The following is a 19,695-nucleotide window of genomic DNA, read 5'->3' on the forward strand; positions in this document are numbered from 1 at the left end:
TCTCGATTTGATGATTTGATGTTTGATTATTCTTGTGTTTATATTTGCCCTTCTAAATGGCTGTTAAAAGATAGCACATCAAGGCTCACCATGGACAAATTTACTTGCGAGCAGGCTGCAGTTCGAGGAAGACAAGTGAAGTGTTAATATCATTACCTTTGCGCTGTTTCTAAGTATGCTCATCGGATTCCTGACTAAATTTACTTTATGATGATGTTTACAAAACATCGACGATGTTTGGATTTAAATTAATGAATTACAACTTTCAAGGGTGTACCGAGGTGAATTTAAAATGACTCACGATTCTCAAAGACTGCTTTGTTATGTTATACACGTTGGATTTTTTTTCGAATGATTGCAGTTTTGGCTGTTATAATGATAATCTCACAAATTATGCATCAAATTTGGTCAAAATGGCTTCATGTATCATTGTTTCAGCGTTTGAATTTGGAACCTTTTCTTGCAATGTGCATATGTGCAGTCATTAAAAATATAATGTAAAATGACATTTCGCCGAATAAAGTTTTTTTTGATGATCTTTCACACCTTGAAAGGAATCAGTGTGTGCCAAACACATTCAGGTCCATTTTGAGCACCTTCACCTTCCTCAGGACAAGCATGGTCCAAGACCAGTGGCAAGTACAGGGGGGTTTCCTGGTTGTCCAGAAACCCCCCCCCTCCTCCCAACAAAAATATTTACCATTACAGTGGCAAACCCAGGGGTTCCCTGGTCACCCAGAACTCCTTATCCCACGAAAGTGTGCCACAAAAAAGGCCAGAAGCCTCAGAAAACTGCATCAATACAGTACCTAATAAACAATAAACCACTAACAGCTCACAGTAATCGATTTGGAAATAATTTGGAAAATTTATAATTTTCTGAAATTTGGAAACCCCCCTACCCAATTCCTGGACTTGCCCCTGCAAGACAGGTTGTCTGCACTGGATCTCATGCACATTCACTATGACTTTGATGTCGATGAGGAAAGGGTGGTGGATGAGTTTTCCAGGAAGCATCTGAGTCGGATGGAACTTGGAACCCTGCTGAAAGACTAAGTGAGCAATAATTGCAGGCCTTTAAGTATTTTTTTTTAAATTTGATCAGATCACCTCATTATGCTGTGAACAGCCAATGTTTACCTGTGAGATTGTAATTGAAAAATCATGCTTTTCATCGTTAAATTCATGTCCAATACACTGTTCATCTTTTCATTTCCCCCCTCACGAGCATTAACCACAAAGATGACTTCGATAGACTTTGATTGGAAACTTACTTGTAATGTTGTAAAACCAAAAGTTCATGGATGCACTTCTGTGAATTCATATTATGATTTGTTCCCTTGAATGACATGATGTTTCCTGTCACGAGTTACTTGGTGAATTGAGCTGAAGCTCAAACTTTGATCGGTATTCGAGATTTCAATCAATGAAATTGTATTTTATTTACTGCCATGTCGATGCCATACCGACACGTGGCCTGAAAACACCCCAAAATGATAACCCATTGAGCTCTCTATTTTTGACACTCACTTTCTCTGGTAAAGTAATGCGGTGTGCATAGCATCTCATGATGGGCATGATAGTGCTGCACTCTCATGCTCTCAGTGTTCCAACTTTTTAAAATTCTGATCACCCCCCCGCCCCCCCATTCTCGAAAATCAGGTGTACGGGCCGAAAACACAAAATGGAATCGCAGTTTGATTAACAGTGTGTTCAGACACGACATGAGGATGATCGCAAACTTGAACAAAACAAGTCAGCCTTTATAACAACAGTCAGCGATACTGAGTCTTTGAACAAATGTTGCCGTGTAAGATGATGTTTTTTGTTTATGATTAAACCACCATTTATCATTGTGACCCAAAAATAATGTTTCATCATAAACACCAAAGAAGTGCAAAATAAACCTTAATATTGTTGCAGTTTGGGAAACCGCATGCCTCCCAGGCAATGGCATCCATTATACAGTGGTCCCCAGACAGTTATTTCATTAAAATACGTAGTTAGACCTTTCCCTCGTGTCTAATGGGTCAAACAGGATGAAGTGCATTGCGTGAATCTCATAGTTAGGTCTGATTATATCTCTATCTTCATTCCAACTATTTTCCTCTTATTCCTGAAAAAAATCACAGCAGGCGCCGCACCCAGACAGCCACCTGTGATAACTGCAGCCACACCCTTCACGAAAAGAATGCGTCCTCCTGGAGGCCAGTAGAAGTCTCAACCACACGACGGATGATGGAAAAAAAATCTTCCGCTGCAAGAATATGGCATCAAAGAGAATTGTACAATCAAACAATAAATGACAACGCTATACAGGATGTAAGCCTGGTGTTGGCTTAGTGGTTAGAGTGGTGGCTTGGGATCCCAGGGTCCTGAGTTCAAGCCCCGTTGGCTGCTGAATTAACACCAGGGGGTTGACTCAGCCTGTCATCCTTCCGAGGGCGGCGAATTGAGTACCAGTGTACTGGTCCCGGTGTATGCCCCGGTTAGAATAGGTGTACCATATCCCTGTGTGTCGTAAGAGGCGACCAGGGTTGGCGTCAGGAATGGCATCCGGCCATAAAACATTGCCTCAAGAAAAAGCCAACCCCTGCACAGCAGGGAAAAATGGCTGTAAAAACGGTCATTTTTTCTATACAGGATGCACGCGGCACATTCTTTTCAACCTATTTCTGCATCTAATAATTATATCCAATGCTTTCCTTCAATCCATGACACAGATCAGGGCCAGCAGCACGCAGGCAGCTGCCTGTGAAGATCACCACTGTGATAGATAACCGCATCCACAATGGCGGACCCACGCGCAGCACCGTGATAATTTATCTTCGCACAAAACGGGGCAAGAATAGCACACATCTTCATTCGGGTCTGTGTGCTGGTTCACAATGACGTCTTACTGTCAATTCTCGCTCGACACCGCAGCTACCAATGTCTCACGCCAACGGCAGACATCCTCACGCAACTCCACCTCGACGCAGCTGCCACCAAGTAGAGGCATGCTGTTGGGCCCTGATCCCTCAGGCCACATGGCGTACGGAGGGGACAAGCACATTGATTGGCGCGAACCACAGCGTGCTGGCGGTGACAGAGCGAGCATGCGGGACTGGCGCAGCCCTCGGCCAGTCGCAGGAGCACGGCCCGGGAGTTTGGTGCAAGGCGGTCCATATTGCGGGGTTCGGAGCGAAACGATTCCACAGCGGAGCGCCCGATTCGGGTGACGACGCATCACTTCGGGGCGGCACCCCACCCTGCCCTCCAGGGCCTATAAAGGACAGATCGTGAAGCCGTCCAGAGTTGCCATCGTGATCGTCCTCATCTTCCTTGCATGGCATTGGATCGGTCACTGCGTGCACCTCTTGACTCCGCCTCCGCCTGCCCCGCGTCGCTGGCTCCACCTGCTTCACACCTTCTTCTTCACCAATCCGCCGCTGGCTCCACCTAAAGTCCCTCCCTCACACCTGATGGCCAAGCCCATTATCTGGATCGGCGCAGACACCTTGCCGGCACTGTAGCCAAGCAGGAGATGACGGGCCAACTGTCAAGGAGGGATCTTTCAGCGGAGCATTCCCCTGACAACATACTGGGTGGCGTGGTCGGTCAATCGTGCAAGGTATTGTGAGACCATTTGCCTCATTATCTCTTCTTCATCGGGTTGTGTGTGTGTGTGTGCGTGCGTGCATGTGTGCATGCGTGTGTTTGTCATGGTGCCTGTCCTTACTTAAGTTAATATTGCATAAGAATTATATCAGCATAGGTCTGCTCTGTGTCTGCTTTAGTCAGTTGCTTGTTTTGTTGTCGCACCACACAGTTATTTCTGTCGCTGCTTACACAAAACAATAAACTACATTCCCTGTGCCATTTATTTTTCCTCACACGCCTGTTAATAAATAATTGTGTAGAAATGCTCCCAGCTCGTTTTTGTCCTTTCTTTCATTGAGTCAGCATGGTCCGTATCCGAGCCGAGCCAGGACATTATTCCCAACAATCCGTTCTGTTAGCCGGTACGTCCTTGGCAGTGTCGCTCAGCTGCATCTGACCCGGTAAGGTGACCCGGTTCGGACAAGGCATACCGAAGGTGTGTCCCCCGATAATTAAGTCATGTGAATATAAATGAGAAAACCGATTCCGACGCAGGACCCAAAGTCACGTGGTTGAGTTGTTGGTGGACACGGTTGGTTAGTGACCCGCCACGTCATGGAGTTATCCGTGTGCGAAAGCCTCCCATTGTGGGGAGTCTTGTGGGAACCCAAGATAGCTTCCCCCTGAGTCGTCTTCTCACCCAGACCCCCGGCCACAACAATATAATACTCGGTGGACTCTTTGATGTAATTCATTCAGAGTGAGGGCATCTACTCTGAGTTGAGGAGGTTGGCAGATCAAACCCCAGCCAAGTCATTCGTAATATCAAAGACTTCAAAACGATGTGTGTTGCTTCTTTGTCTGAGATTCAATGTTTGAAAAGTACAGACAACAGGAAAACTGTTGCAGGTTCGCAACCATTGCACAGGCTTGCAGGGCTGAATGGTCCCTTTCTGTTTTGAAGTTCCTTGAAAGGGAAGACATCTGTTAATACTGGGAACTGTGATGTCTGCTCAGGTGTTGGTCTGTCTTCCGCTTATGGCAGCCACTTCTCACGCCGCGTTTGAAAAGCGATCGATTGGTTATTTTGCATTTTCATTTCACCTTTCTTGATGCAATAAAGTCAGTCACTTTATCGTCCCTTTCAGCCAATGTAAAAATTCTAAATTAGCATCTGGATTAAAACAGATTGAATGCACATCATCATGGAGTAATACAATTTACAACAGCCATCTTTTGCGCTCTTTTCAGACAAATTCATCCTCTGCTGCCCGGTGTTGCCCCACCATCTTGCGGTGGGCGGAAAAAGTGTTTCAGAGCGTTTGACTCCGAGTGAAACCAAGAATGCAACACAATTAACCTTTTGAAGGTCCATGAAATAACTTATATTGATAGATTGACTGAGACTTTTCCGATCACTGGGGACAGATACTTTTTGCAAGTATAAATAATAATATGCTTGTGCATCCATCCCTGAGTGACATTCAATTCCAATCATTGGTTAAATAGCTAGCTTGACCACCCACAATTTCAACATGAAAAACCATATGGCCATGATGGTGCAATGTGAAGCCAAAGACATCTTCGGAGCTGTAATATGAATAATATTCACGTTTCGTGCTTCTCGCTTCCTCTCTCTCTCTCTCTCTTCCTCTCTCTCTCTCTTCCTCTCTCTCTCTCTTCCTCTCTCTCTCTCTTCCTCTCTCTCTCTCTTCCTCTCTCTCTCTCTTCCTCTCTCTCTCTCTTCCTCTCTCTCTCTCTTTCTCTCTCTCTCTCTTTCTCTCTCTCTCTCTTTCTCTCTCTCTCTCTCTCTCTCTCTCTCTCTCTCTCTCTCTCTCTCTCTCTCTCTCTCTCTCTCTCTCTCTCTCTCTCTCTCTCTCTCTCTCTCTCTCTCTCTCTCTCTCTCTCTCTCTCTCTCTCTCTCTCTCTCTCTCTCTCTCTCTCTTCCACCTGTCCTCTCTCCCTCCGCCTCCTTCCTCTCTCTTTCCCCCTCCCTCCTCTCTCTTTCCCCCTCCCTCCTCTCTCTTTCCCCCTCCCTCCTCTCTCTTTCCCCCTCCCTCCTCTCTCTTTCCCCCTCCCTCCTCTCTCTTCCCCCTCCTTCTCTCTCATTCCCCCTTCCTCTCTCTTTTCCCCTCCCTCCTCTCTCTTTCCCCCTCCCTCCTCTCTCTTTCCCCCTCCCTCCTCTCTCTTTCCCCCTCCCTCCTCTCTCTTTCCCCCTCCCTCCTCTCTCTTTCCCCCTCCCTCCTCTCTCTTTCCCCCTCCCTCCTCTCTTTCCCCCTCTCCTCTCTCTTTCTCCCTCCTTCCTCTCTCTTTCCCCCTCCCTCCTCTATTTCTCCCTCCCTCATCCTCTCAGTTTCTATGAAGTCGGTGATAGCATGATAAGAGAGGGGAGGAAATTATTAAATATGTGACAATTGATTTGGGAATGCCCTTTTGCTTTTATGAGAGGGAGGAGGGAAGGGAAAGAGTGTTGAGATTGGGAGGATTGGGGAGGGAGCAAAGATGGGACAGAGTTCTGACAGGGATGTTGAGGTTTTAGGAGTGAGGGAAGGGGATGAGTGCTGTTATGTTTGTGGGATACATGAAGGGATTTCAAAAGAAAGATAGCATTGTGTAGAGTGTCTTTGCCCATGGACGTGTAAGTGACATCTCGATGAAACTAAGTAGGAAGTCTGTGAGCTTAAGTGTCACATATCACCACAGGGAGGGGGGGGTGGTGGTGGTGCCGTGCTCATTAGATTGATAAGGGATAATTTCCATTGTATGTAATCACCCATCTGTGATTTTCCTATGTTTTTACATTTCAAGATCGACAAGATGGGGAACACGTCTCCATAAACAACCACAAGTGGGCAAAAATCCCCGCCTTCAAAGGGTGACAACAGGAAAAGTCACGTCCCTTTGTGGGGATTGATGGTCGTGACGTCAGATGCAAAAAGAGGAAGAGGGCAGAGGAGGTGGGCAGGTAGTTGAGGGACTCGGAGGACACGGAGGATCTCGCTTTTGCTCTCGGCACGACAAAGGCTGCACGATTCTCGTAACTGTGCTGGTGAATTTGCAGTGTGCTGGGCAAGGTGCTGGCCATTGGTTGTCCGACTCAGAGATCACCTCGTCGTGTGGACCATTGTTGCGAACAGACAGAGTGTGAGAGAGGAACGCCAGAATATTCCCTCAGGAGAATAAAATACAGCGCGGTTCGTGAGCCGTGACGTCACGTGCCTCCTCCCCGCTTCTTCACGGAACAGCTTGGCCCCATTTTGAACACTGTTACCCGCTCGCTGACACGGTCCGATCACCACGTTCCAAAAAGACCATCTCTCCTCGAGCCGAAGCTTTGTGCCGAAATAAAGAAGGAATTATTCTTTATTTAATATTTCTCCACTTGTCTGTACTCAAGTCTGTGTGGAGGAACCTCAACTGGAATTACATTCAGGTTACCTCACGTTTTTCTTTCATTAATATAATTTCAATTTTTGTCATTGTACATATTTGTTGATTCTTATGAAATTATTGTTTCGTTGATTAAATTTGTTTGTGTTCATGTATTTGTGCCGTTCTGGAACATCGCTTCACTATTTTCCCGCTCGTGCGTATTAATCTTGGTGAGTCTCGGCTGGAGGTCTTGAAGGGAGAAGTTTGGTCATCCGTCCAGGAAGGGGTTAAATCCCCTGGACACGGGACACGACGGTAGTTTTGGTGGGGAGGGGGGAGATGAGTAGTTCCAAAGTGGAGATTTGAATGTTTCGAGTGACGAGGAGATTGGCGAGGGGAATGAAAGTTTGCAGCCTCAAGACTGAAAGGTCAGAGGGTGAGGACATGGGGTAAAGGAGGACTCGAGGGTGAGGTCATGTGGTAAAGGAGGGCAAGGGGGTGAGGTCATGGGGTAAAGGAGGATCAGAGGGTGAGGTCATGGGATAAAGGAGGGCCAGGGGGTGAGGACATGGGGTAAAGGAGGACTCGAGGGTGAGGTCATGGGGTAAAGGAGGGCCAGGGGGTGAGGTCATGGGGTAAAGGAGGATCAGAGGGTGAGGTCATGGGGTAAAGGAGGGGCAGGGGGTGAGGTCATGGGGTAAAGGAGGATCAGAGGGTGAGGACATGGGTTAAAGGAGGGGCAGGGGGTGAGGTCATGGGATAAAGGTGGGCCAGGGGGTGAGGACATGGGGTAAAGGAGGATCAGAGCGTGAGGTCATGGGGTAAAGCAGAACCACAGGGTGAGGTCATGGGGTAAAGGAGAACCAGAGGTTGAGGTCATGTGGTAAAGGAGGGCCAGGGGATTGATGAGTTAGAGTTTGTGAGGAGGGCATTTGAGGACTGGTCATATTTTACATCACGTGGATGTTCTGCGTGTCCCGGCGAATCTATAGAAATGAATGGCAGTGTGTGTGTGTGTGTGTGTGTGTCGGAGTGTGTGTGTGTCGTGTGTGTATGTGCGTGTGCGTGTGTGTGTGTGTGTGTGTGTGTGTCGGAGTGTGTGTGTGTCGTGTGTGTATGTGCCTCCTCCATAAATCTGAAACCAGAAAACCAAGCAGCCTGAAAATTTGAATGCATACGAAGCAAATTCCAAGGAAAAGCGAGAGTGATAATTGGGTGTTTGAGTGAATTAAAATATCCCTTGGAAGATAATTAACGGCCTAATTTAATTATGTCCTTCATTAGGCACATCCTCGGCAACCTCACCCTTTGGGGTCTTCAGGCGTCTCCTGGGTAATCTCTTTGGGGTCTGAAGCCACCACTTTTTTGGCCTCCTCAAGCATGCCTTGAATTGGAACAGGCAACAATGATTTCTTCACGATAAAGTTTTTTCTTTCACTTTCCTCACTCATATTATCAAATGCCTGTTCATCATAACTACGACTCTCTGTTTACATTGCTCTTGTCAGTGCTATAGTTTTCAAATTGGAACTTGGAGCAATTTCATGCATGACATGACGTGATTTTCCACGATCGACTCACAAGGAAGAATTAAGGAATATCTTCGAAATATTGTTTTGGTTTTGAGGATCGGATATCATCCGGACTAAATAATTGTCGAAATCTGGAGTGAAATCTGATAATTTAGAGACAAAAGGAGTCTTATAACCAAGCCAATACACCTATTGAGATAAAGCAAACAAGGCTATGTTCCCTCCTCCAAACATACGCAAAAAATGTGAAATTTCCAAAGCATTAAACGACTCTTATTCTTCTATTTGGAGAAATATATTGAGTGAACAAAAGATTGAAGAATGTGCCCAAATCAACCAGCTTCATTGAGCGATATGACAATGCATTCACTGCTTCACCTCCCCCCCCGTCCCTCAGCGGGAGTGCTTCTCCATAAGTGTCTGCCAGATCTTTGTCTATATATTCGGAGGTTTTGCGAGGTGCTCTTCAGGGAATCAAAACAAATCTGGTGAAAAACGGATGTTTGAAAATAAAGACATAACATTTGCACGGACCGCCAATGATGTACCATGAAACGCATGCAGAGATGAGCAGGCAACGTGGGCGATTTTCTGCAATGTGTATTTCATGGGCGATTAAATTTTGTGACGTCTCCAAGGTTGTTCTGTGTAAATGAGCAAATTCTTTGTGGATAAACTATAAAGTCATTATTTGAACAAATTTAATGAATTTCTTTCACTGCTGTGGACAGTTAAAGTTGAAGGGCTCCAATGTGTTCCAGAGCCACAGCATGGCCAGCCATTCCTTCTCAACCATCGAAGCGGAGTGCTTGCTTGAGTGCTTAAGCCAATTGCTGAGTGCCCTTCATTTGATAGCGGGACCACGCTTCGTCATTTTGAGTGAATTGTTCACTTACTGTGGACAATTTTGCTGAGTCACGTCAATCAGAGCAAGTGCTCCGTTCTCCATCATCCTGAGCGAGTGTACCGTACTCTGCCATTGTGAGCGAGTTCTCTCTGCTCCATCATCCTGAGCGAGTGCACCGTGCTCTGCCATCCTGAGCGAGTGTCCCGTGCTCTGCCATTGTGAGCGAGTGCTCTCTGATCCATCATCCTGAGCGAGTGATCTGTGCTCCATCATCCTGAGCAAGTGCTTTCTGCCCCATCATTCTGAGTTTGTGGTTCTTGCTTTGCCATTCTGAGTGGGTTGTTGTGAACACCCGATTTCCGCGGAAACACCCAATTTCCAAGCCATTTGCCATGTTGATGCGTTTTCTAAATAACCGAACCAAATTTTTTTCCACCTGTCACAAACAGCTGTGTTCAAAGATCAATGGTTGTGATCATATCACTGAAACGTCCAAATAAATGTAACATTGTTTTTCGGTGAAAGCGACGCAATGATTTTGGGTTGTATGCAGTGCGGACTGTTGTCAAAAATCACAAGAAGAAAATTACCGACATCAGCCAAGCACGAGTGTGTGTGTGTGTGTGTGTGTGTGTGTGTGTGTGTGTGTGTGTGTGTGTGTGTGTGTGTGTGTGTGTGTGTGTGTGTGTGTGTGTGTGTTATTCATAAAGCCGAACATATTCTCTCTGCCAACTCCACCACCCCCACCTTTCTGTCTCTCTTTGATCCATCCCTCCTCTGCCCGCTTCCGATACAGTGCACCACCATCATCCCACACTTCTCTCATTCTCCCCTCCCCTCTCTGTCTGCCTAGACGGTGGTCATGTCCAGATGGTGGATATGTTCATACGGTGGTTATGTCTGGATGGTGGTTAGGTCGTTATGGTGGTTATGTCCTTCCGGTGGGAAGGTCCAGATTGTGGTTCTGTCCAGACAGTGGTTATGTCCTTACGGTGGATATGTACGGGCGGTGTTAGTCTCCGGACCCGTCCGGGCGGTGTTCGTCTCCAGACACGTCAGGGCGGTGTTCGTCTCCGGACACGTCAGGGCGGTGTTCGTCTCCGGACGCGTCAGGGCGGTGTTCGTCTCCGGACGCGTCAGGGCGGTGTTCGTCTCCGGACGAGTCAGGGCGGTGTTCGTCTCCGGACGAGTCAGGGCGGTGTTAGTCTCCGGACGAGTCAGGGCGGTGTTCGTCTTCGGACGCGTCAGGGCGGTGTTCGTCTCCGGACGCGTCACGGCGGTGTTCGTCTCCGGACGCGTCACGGCGGTGTTCGTCTCCGGACGCATCAGGGCGGTGTTAGTCTCCGGACGCGTCAGGGCGGTGTTCGTCTCCGGACGCGTCAGGGCGGTGTTCGTCTCGGGACGCGTCAGGGCGGTGTTCGTCTCCGGACACGTCAGGGCGGTGTTCGTCTCCGGACACGTCAGGGCCGTGTTCGTCTCCGGACGCGTCAGGGCGGTGTTTATCTCTGGACGTTTCTGGTGGTTGTTTGTCTCTGCACGCATCCGGGTGGTGTTTCTCTCGAGATAGCTTGGCTCCAGACGTGTCCAGACAGGAGTTTGTCCTTGGACGTCTCCGAGTGGGAGTGTGTCTTCGGAAATCTCCAGACAGAATTTGTCTCTGGGCACGTCCGGATGGAAGTTCTTCTTCGGACGTGTCGGAACAGTGTTTGTGACCAGACGTCTTGGCTCCGAATGCATCTGGTGGGTTTTGTCTCCAGGCGTATCCGAGCAGTGTTTCGAGAATAACCGGTAGAAAATGGATTTCCGACATTATTTTGCTTCCAACTTCACTGTTATTCTCTGCAGAATAATTTTGATGAGACAGTATGAAACACAATGAATGCTCCTGTGCACGTCTGCCTTCCCTTCCTCTCACCTCACACAGTCTTCCCTTCCACCACCCCTCCTCACTCCCACACACCAACTCGCTACCCTCCCTCCTCTCTTCTTTCCCCTCCTCCTCTTCACTCTCCCCCCGCTCTCTCTCTCTCTCTCTCTCTCTCTCTCTCTCTCTCTCTCTCTCTCTCTCTCTTTCTCTCTCTCTCTCTCTCTCTCTCTCTCTCTCTCTCTCTCTCTCTCTCTCTCTCTCTCTCTCTCTCTCTCTCTCTCTCTCTCTCTCTCCACCCCCCTTCAGTAACCCCATCAGCGAAGTGACGGGTGGTGTTTGCGAGTAAATAGTAACATTCAATTCGGAAATGGGAACTTGCTTGTAAGGTTCACTATAATCAGGAGATAAGAAACTGCAGAGAAACTCCAGAGTGCACACAGAGAATCAGTACCTTTAGATTTACAAAGGCGTTTCCTTTGTCCAAAATTGACACCTTCAGTGTCTCGTCCTCGTTTCTTTGGCCCAGGAATCCTGTTCCTTTTCCCTGGCTCCACCATTATCTCCTGTAAGACAAAATAATTGGGAACAGCCAGAAACTTAGGTAATTACCATGAGATGTCATTTCATTTGATCATGAGCTGTTCATGTGAACATTTCAGTGAACAATTAAAAAACCACAATGTCCTAGATAACAATGTGAACCGTTTTGCCCAAGTGCTGAGCAAAACACACATATCCAACAGGAAACGCCCAATCACTGTGGAAGCATTCAAGGTTTGTAACCTGGTTTTGCCTGACCTGGTTACATCTCTTCTCTGTCATATGAGTTTGACGAAACAATGCATTGATCGCTGACTTGAACTTATTATATCTTGGGATTGTTTCTTTCAGTACTTTTTAAGAGCTATTGCTCTCATTTTGCTTTACCTCTTTGGAGTTCTTGTCCTCTTCAGGTGTGATGTTTTGAGAAGATCCTATTGGGAGAAAGACACACATGATGAACACTTGTACGTATATTACGAGCAAACATGTTCTGTCCAATTCGTGATGATCTACTTATGAGTATTTTTGTCCACTCGCAAAGGTACCCGGTGTTGCCAGACAACATTGGGTCCCTCCTCCCTCCCTTCCCCTCCATGCTCCCACCCCACACAATTCTGTCCAGATTCCAGCCCCGCCCCTTCCCACAAATTCATCCTCTGACGCCCGGTGTTGCCCCACCATTTTGCAGTGGGCAGGAGAAAATGGATTTCAGACTTTATTTTGTTTCCAACTTCACTGTTATTCTCTGCAGAATAATTTTGATGAGAGTATGAATCGTAATTAATGCTGCACTGCATGTCTGCCTTTCCTTCCTCTCATCTCACACCGTCTTCCCTTCCTCCATCCCTCCTCACTCCCACACCCCACATCGCTACCCCTTCCTTCTGTCTTCTGAGAGACATGACAATGTATTCACTGCTTCACCCCGTCATTCGGCGGGAATGCTTAACCAAAAGCATCTGCCAGGTCTGTGTCCCTTTTTTTGGAGGTTTTGCGATATGCTCTCCAGGGTATCGAAGCAAATCTGGTGAAAACCGGACATTTGAAAATAAGGACATAACATTCACACAGACCGCTAATGATGTTCCACGTGATGCATGGACAGATGAGCAGGCAACGAAGCAGATTATCTGCAATGTTTATTTCATGGGCGATTAAACTTTATGACTCCACAGTTGTTCTTTGTCAATGAGCAATCATTTTGTGGATAAAATAGAATGTCATTATTTGAACAAATTCAGGGAATTTCTTTGACTGCTGCAGGCAGTTAAAGTTAAAGGGCTCCAGTGTGGTATGCAGCCACAGCATGGCCAGCCATTCCTTGTCAACTATTGAATTGGAGTGCTTGCTTGAATACTAAAGCCACTTGTTGAGTGCCCTTCAGTCGATAGCGGAACCGCGCTCCATAATTCTGAGCGAATCGTTCACTCACTGTGGACACTTTTGCCGAGCCATGCCAATCAGAGTGAGTGCTTCGTGCTCCGTCATCCTGTGCGAGTGCTTCATGGTGCGTCATCCTGAGCGAGTGCTCCGTCATCTGTCGCAATGAGCAAGTGCTCCATAATCTGTCATACTGAGCGAGTGCTCCGTAATCCGTCGGCATGAACGAGTGCTCCGTAATCCGTCAACATGAGCGAGTGCTCCGTGCTTCATCATCCTGAGCAAGTGGTTGATGCCCCATCGTTCTGAGTGTGTGGATCATGCTTTGCCATTCTGAGAGAGTTGTAAACATCCAATTTCCGAGCTGTTTGCCATATTGATGAGTTTCCTGAATGACCAAGCCAATTTTTTTTCCACCCGTCACACACAGCTGTTTTTAAAAATCAATGTTTGTGAACATATCACTGAAACGTCGAAACAAATGCAACATTGTTTTTAGGTGAAAGCAACTCAATGATTTCGGTTTGTATGCAGTGCGGACTGTCGTCGAAAATCACAAGAAAAAATTACCGACCGGCCAAGAATGAGTGTGTGTGTGTGTGTGTGTGTGCGTGTCTGTGTGCGTGTCTGTGTGCGTGTCTGTGTGCGTGTCTGTGTGCGTGTCTGTGTGCGTGTCTGTGTGCGTGTCTGTGTGCGTGTCTGTGTGCGTGTCTGTGTGCGTGTCTGTGTGTGTGTCTGTGTGTGTGGTTCATAAATCAGAACATATTCTCTCTGCAAACTCGACCACCCCCCACAAAAAACAGTGCACCACCATCCTCCGACCTCTCTCTCTCTCTGGACATGCCTGGACGGAGGTTATGTCCTTCCGGTGGTTTTGTCCTCATGGTGGATATGTATGGACGGTGGTTCGGTCGTTACGGTGGTTACGTCCAGACGGTGGTTTTGTCCTTTCGGTGGTTATGTCCGGACGGTGGTTATGTCCGGACGGTGGTTATGTCCTTATGGTGGTTATGTCTGGACGGTGGGTATATCCTTATGGTGGTTATGTACGGGCGGTGTTCGTCTCCCGACGCGTCCGGGTGGTGTTCGTCTCCTGACGCATCCGGGTGGTGTTTCTCTCAAGACAGCTTGGCTGCAGACATGTCCAGACGGGAGTTTGTCTTTGGACGTGTCCGAATGGGAGCTTGTCTTCGGAAATGTCCAGACGGAGTTTGTCTCTGGGCACGTCCGGATGGAAGTTCGTCTTCGGACGTGTCCGAACAGTGTTTGTGACCAGACGTCTTGGCTCCGGATGCATCTGGTGGGTTTTGTCTCCAGGCGTGACCGAGCAGTGTTTCTTGTATAACCGGAAGAAAATGGATTTCAGACATTATTTTGTTTCCAACTTCACTGTTATTCTCTGCAGAATAATTTTGATGAGACAGTATGAATCATAATGAATGCTCCACTGCACGTCTGCCTTCCCTTCCTCTCACCTCACACCGTCTTCCCTTCCACCACCCCTCGTCACTCCCACACACCAACTCGCTCCCCTCCTTCCTCTCTTCTTTCCTCTCCTCCTCTTCACCCTCCCCCCGCCCCTCCCCCCTTTTCTCTCTCTTTCTCCACCCCCTTTCAGTCAACCCATCAGCGAAGTGACGGGTGGTATTTGCGAGTAAATAGTAAAATTCGATTGGGAAATGGGAACTTGCTTGTGAGGTTCACTCGAATCACGAGATGTGAAACTGCAGAGTCACCGCTCACAGAGAATCAGTACCTTTCGATTTACAAAGGCGTTTCCTTTGTCTTAAATCCACACCTTCAGAGTCTCGTCCTCGTTTCTTTGGCCCAGGAATCCTGTTCTTTTTCCCTGGCTCCACCATTATCTCCTGCAAGACAAAATAATTTGGAACAGCCAGAAACTTACGTAATCACCATGAGATGTCATTTCATTTGATCATGAGCTGTTCATGTGAACATTTCAGTGAACAATTTAAAAACCACAATGTCCTGGATAACAATTTGAACCGTTTTGCCCAAGTGCTGAGCAAAACACACATATCCAACAGGAAACGCCAAATTACTGTGGAAGCATTGAAGGTTTGCAACCTGGTTGTGCTCGACCTGGTTACAACTCTTCTCTGTCATCTGAGTTTGGCGAAACAATGCATCGATTGCTGACTTGAACCAATTCTCTCTTGGGATTGTTTATTTCTGTACATTTAAAAAGCTCGTGCTCTCATTTTACTTTACCTCTTCAGATTTCTTGTCTTGGTGAGATCTGATATTTTGAGAAGATCCTGGAGCGAGAAAGATACACATGATGAACACTTGTTCATGAATTCCGTGCAAAAATGTTCTGTCCAATTACTGATTATCTACTTATGAGTAATATAGTCCGCTCGCAAAGGGACCCGGTGTTGCCAGACAACAATGGGTCCCTCCTTCCTCCTTTCCCCTCCATGCTCCCACCCCACACCTCCCTCCAGATTCCCACACCTTCCCATCCCACCTCCCAACATCCCTTCTACTCCCACCACCTCCCTTTCCCATCCCTTCCCTTTGCCATCCCTTGCCTTCCCCAACCTCCTCCCACCCTCCCTCCAAATTCACACTCCACCCATTGACCTCCCTCCTCCAACCTCCACCCTTTCCCTCCCTCCTCCCACAAAGGCACCTGGCATTGCCTGAGATATAACATGCAGGAAGTGGACAAAAAAACAAATGGAAACAACTGGGTAAATGAGGAACACCAGGTATATTGAAAGCAACAGCTTCCACACAAGTATAGCCCAAGTGTTAAGCAAATAACATTCCAGGATGCTTGGGGTCATTATAACCAGTGGTGTCAAAGCCACCCAATGCTCGCCTGTTTATACATTTCTCGTTTTTCGTTTTTAAAAGACTGGTCTCATAATATTTTTTTATAAAGTATTGCAGTGAAGTCTGAACCAAATAATTTTGAAGCAATATCTGTATTTGTATATTGTAATCAGTAAAAAAATAGTGTGGTAGATAAAAACATTCGAAAGGAAAGAACTTGCAACAAAAACTTTTACTTTTTCACGCTCACGCTGACGCTCACGCCGGGGGTATCGCTATAGATCTCTGTTCTTCGAACAGTTGAGCTAAAAATGCTGCACAGGCCTGGTTGCCTTTCATTATGGCAAGCTTGGCAGTAAGAGGAGACCTTAGTCACTTTGAGAGAGGAATGATTGTTGGGGCACATTTGGCAGGAGCTTCAGTGACAGACAGCTCAACTAATCATGTTTCATGAACAATGGTGTCTCAGGTGATGTCAGCATTGAACTCCAAGGGAAAGACATCATCAGCAAATGGCAACAGTGGGCAGAAGCGCATACTTCAGGGATATGATATCCATGCATTAATTGCAAGGCAAAGCAGATGAGCAAATGCAGATCAATTGACTGTAAATTTCAACCTGGGGTGCAAGCAGCGAGTTTCATCAACAACCGTCCATAGAAAACTCCACAGAGTGGGATACGATCTTCAGGTTGCATTCCGCAAACCACTCATCACACATGAAAATGTATGTTTGAGAGTCAGGTCAGGTCAGGTCTGGGAGCATGCGCCAGAGCAGCACATCGCTGCGTCCACTTTCCGTTGGTTCTCCAGAGGCCTCCATCTGGCCATCCCCCCAGCTGGATGCTGGGCTCATCCCCATCTCCTTGAGATGATGATGAAACTGATGCAACCATGAGGCACGTCGTCGGCACATTGGCTTCCTCCACTCAGGAAACTCCCTCGCTGAGAGAATCTCGTGAGCAGGATCAGCATCAGGAAAACAACCACATGTCCATTCAGCCGCAGCTGACGCTCACGGACGATACAGGTAACAAATCTCATACAAGTCTCTCAGCAACTGCTCGTTGGACACAAAATCTGACCAGCGATAGCCAAGGATTCTCCGAAGAAACCTGGTACCAAAGGAATGAAGTCTCCATCTCAGATCCCTGGTCAGAGTCCAAGTCTCACATCCATAGAGCAAGACTGGAAGCACCAAGGACTTGAAGACTCGGCCTTTCGATTTCCCACACAGGTACCGGCAGTGCCACATCCCATGATCCAGTGAATCCATGACTCCCCAGGCCCAAACCAGATGTCTGTTGACCTCTGGCTCACAACCAGTAGTGACATGAACATTATTCCCAAGGGAAGTGAATCTCTCCAGAACCTCAACATCCTCAACACAAGCAGGCACAGAGAGGACAGCAGCATCCAAGATGTCAATGAAAGCCTGGATCTTAGTTTTGACCCAGGAAACCCATAATCCCAGCGGCTCCGACTCCTCATTCAGCACCTCGAGGCCCCCCAAGCTGTTAGGGATATCTCGAGTCTCCGCAAAGGTAACTGCATCATCTGCAAAATCAAGGCAGAGATCTTGACATTCCCAAACGATGCACTGCAGCTTGATCTCTCCAACATCCTCCCCAGAATCCAGTCCATGCAAGTGCTGAAAAGTGTGGGGCAAGTGCACATCGCTTTCAAACTCCAGTAACAACTGGAAATAAGTTAGAGATGGCACCACCACATCTCACAGCACTCTCAGTACCAGAGGAAAGTTCAGACATCAGATCGATCAGTTTTGCTGGAACCCCACGAAGACCAAGAATCCTCCAGAAGGCATCCTGATTCACTGAATCAAATGCTTTGCAGAGATAAACACAGGCTGCAAGCAGCCCTTGCCGAAACTCTCGTCTGCATTCGGTGAGGACCCGAAGAGCAAGGATGCGGTCAATAGTTGACCTCTGTTGTAAAGCCTGACTGCTCTGGATGCTGGTGCTCAAGCAGATGGTGGAGAACCCTTTCAAGAATTATCTGAGCAAAGTCCTTGCCCGGCACTGAGAGCAGCGTCACCCCTCGGAAGTTGTTGCAATCTTGGCGATTACCCTTCCCTTCCAGAGAGGGACAACAAGGCCCCTCTTCCAGTCAGTTTGGATGATGCCTGTGTTCCAGGCAGAGCACAGAACAACATGCAATGAGTGCAGCATTTCCACCAGCCTTGAGAAGTTCAGAATAGATGCCATAGATCCCTGGAGCTTTACCCCATTTCAACCAGTTCAGCTCAACCTGTGTTTCCACAAAAGAAGGTGGACCACAGTTGATTGGTGGGTCAGCAACAGGGATTGAAACACCCCTTACGTCCAACTCAACAGCTGGTTGGTCAGCCTGATACAGCCACTTTAAGTAACCGGCCCAGCGGGCCTTCACTTCGGACTCCGCTGTCAAGAGCCCAGCACCCTCTGCTCGAACTGCAGCACAACGAGGGACAGGCTTGGACGAACACAATGCGCGAATTCCCCTGCAAGCAGCACGACAATCACTTGACCACAGGTGATGCTCTACCCCCTCAGATTCATCGCACATCGGCCTCCTTGTCCACCCTTAGCGCACGCACAGTTTTACGCCTCAGCTCCATGAACAGCTCAGCTCTGCCATTAAGCCTGGCCCTGCAACTCTGATCAATGGTATCCAGCATCCCTTGAGAGACCAAATTCTTCTTCGCCCTTCGGTGAGTTCGAAGACATTCACTGGCAACATCAAGGGCGGTAGTCTTGAAGGCACTCCAAAACTCTTCAGGATCCCCCAAAGCACCCAGACCCCTCCAAGTCTCCACTCAGCCTGGTTGCAACTGCCTCTCATCCTCTCCTCCTCAGCTGCCCTCTCATCCCTTTGCTTGCCAACTTCCAGCCTTGGCTGGGATGGTACCATTCTCCTGAACTTAAGGTGCAACTTAAGAGTTACTGCAACAAGCCAGTGGTTAGTATTGAGGAACTCAGCAGTCTGGTGGACCCTGCCTTTCTGGATCATCCTCCAATGACCATCAATGAGCACATGGCCAATCTCCTTTGTCACACCACCAGCAATGGAATTTCGAATTCAACGATGAGCTTGTGCGCGCTGAAACCATGAACCAGCCACCCGAAGTCCCGAAGTTTGTGAGTCCATTGGTGTAAAGATCACAGGCAATGGACTACTGAGCGGTAGAAAAATGCAGTACGGTCAGTTGAAATGTCCTTCACCATATTCTCGACAAAACGGATAAGTACAATTGTACATGTATGGCGCCAACCCAAAGATCTCTACAACCCTGAGTACTTGGTTCCAACAGTGAAGGGCTCTGGTGGTCCAATGGTGTTTTGGAGTGCATTTTGCTTGAATTGTTTGGGTGCAGTCATTCCCTTTGAAGGCACGGTCAATGCTGATCATGACTTAATCGAACTGAGTGATCATCGTCACCCCATGTTGTAGCATTTATTTCCTGTTGGGAAGGGTATCTTCCAGGATGACACTTCCCCCATCCTCACAGCACGTGTGGTCACCCAATGGTTTGATGAGCATGACACTGATGTTCTCCATTTGCCATGACCTTTCAGTCACCAGATCTAACCCCAATCGAGTATTTATGGGATATTCTGGAATGATGCACAAGACAGCGTTTTCTCCCATCGAACAGGTGTGAGTCGATTTACTTTCTCGTGGAAGAATGGTGCCACATCCCACCTGCAGAATTCCATACGGTGGTCGACTCTATGCCATGCTGCATACAGGCCGTAACCGGCCACACGTGG

General features: G+C 47.7%; 1 protein-coding gene and 1 long non-coding RNA gene across 2 annotated transcripts in view; both read right to left on the reverse strand.

Annotated features, from left to right (window-relative positions):
- LOC147028019 (uncharacterized) overlaps positions 1 to 19,695 on the reverse strand; it is a 102,107-nt gene that overhangs the window by 22,416 nt on the left and 59,996 nt on the right. The gene's annotated exons all lie outside the window — the stretch shown is intronic.
- Positions 1 to 19,695, reverse strand: part of LOC147028020 (uncharacterized) — a 47,955-nt gene that overhangs the window by 1,952 nt on the left and 26,308 nt on the right. Inside the window, exons 10-13 of the mRNA XM_085877947.1 lie at positions 15,356 to 15,402; positions 14,880 to 14,991; positions 12,128 to 12,174; positions 11,652 to 11,763 (exon numbers count right to left, since the gene is read on the reverse strand). Coding sequence (XP_085734073.1) covers positions 11,652 to 11,763; positions 12,128 to 12,174; positions 14,880 to 14,991; positions 15,356 to 15,402 — 318 coding nt within the window. The remainder of the gene's footprint in view (positions 1 to 11,651; positions 11,764 to 12,127; positions 12,175 to 14,879; positions 14,992 to 15,355; positions 15,403 to 19,695) is intronic.

Source organism: Eptatretus burgeri, chromosome 4 (genome assembly GCF_056783735.1).
Source record: "Eptatretus burgeri isolate ZD-2024b chromosome 4, Ebu_testis_v1, whole genome shotgun sequence".
NCBI lineage: Eukaryota > Metazoa > Chordata > Myxini > Myxiniformes > Myxinidae > Eptatretus > Eptatretus burgeri.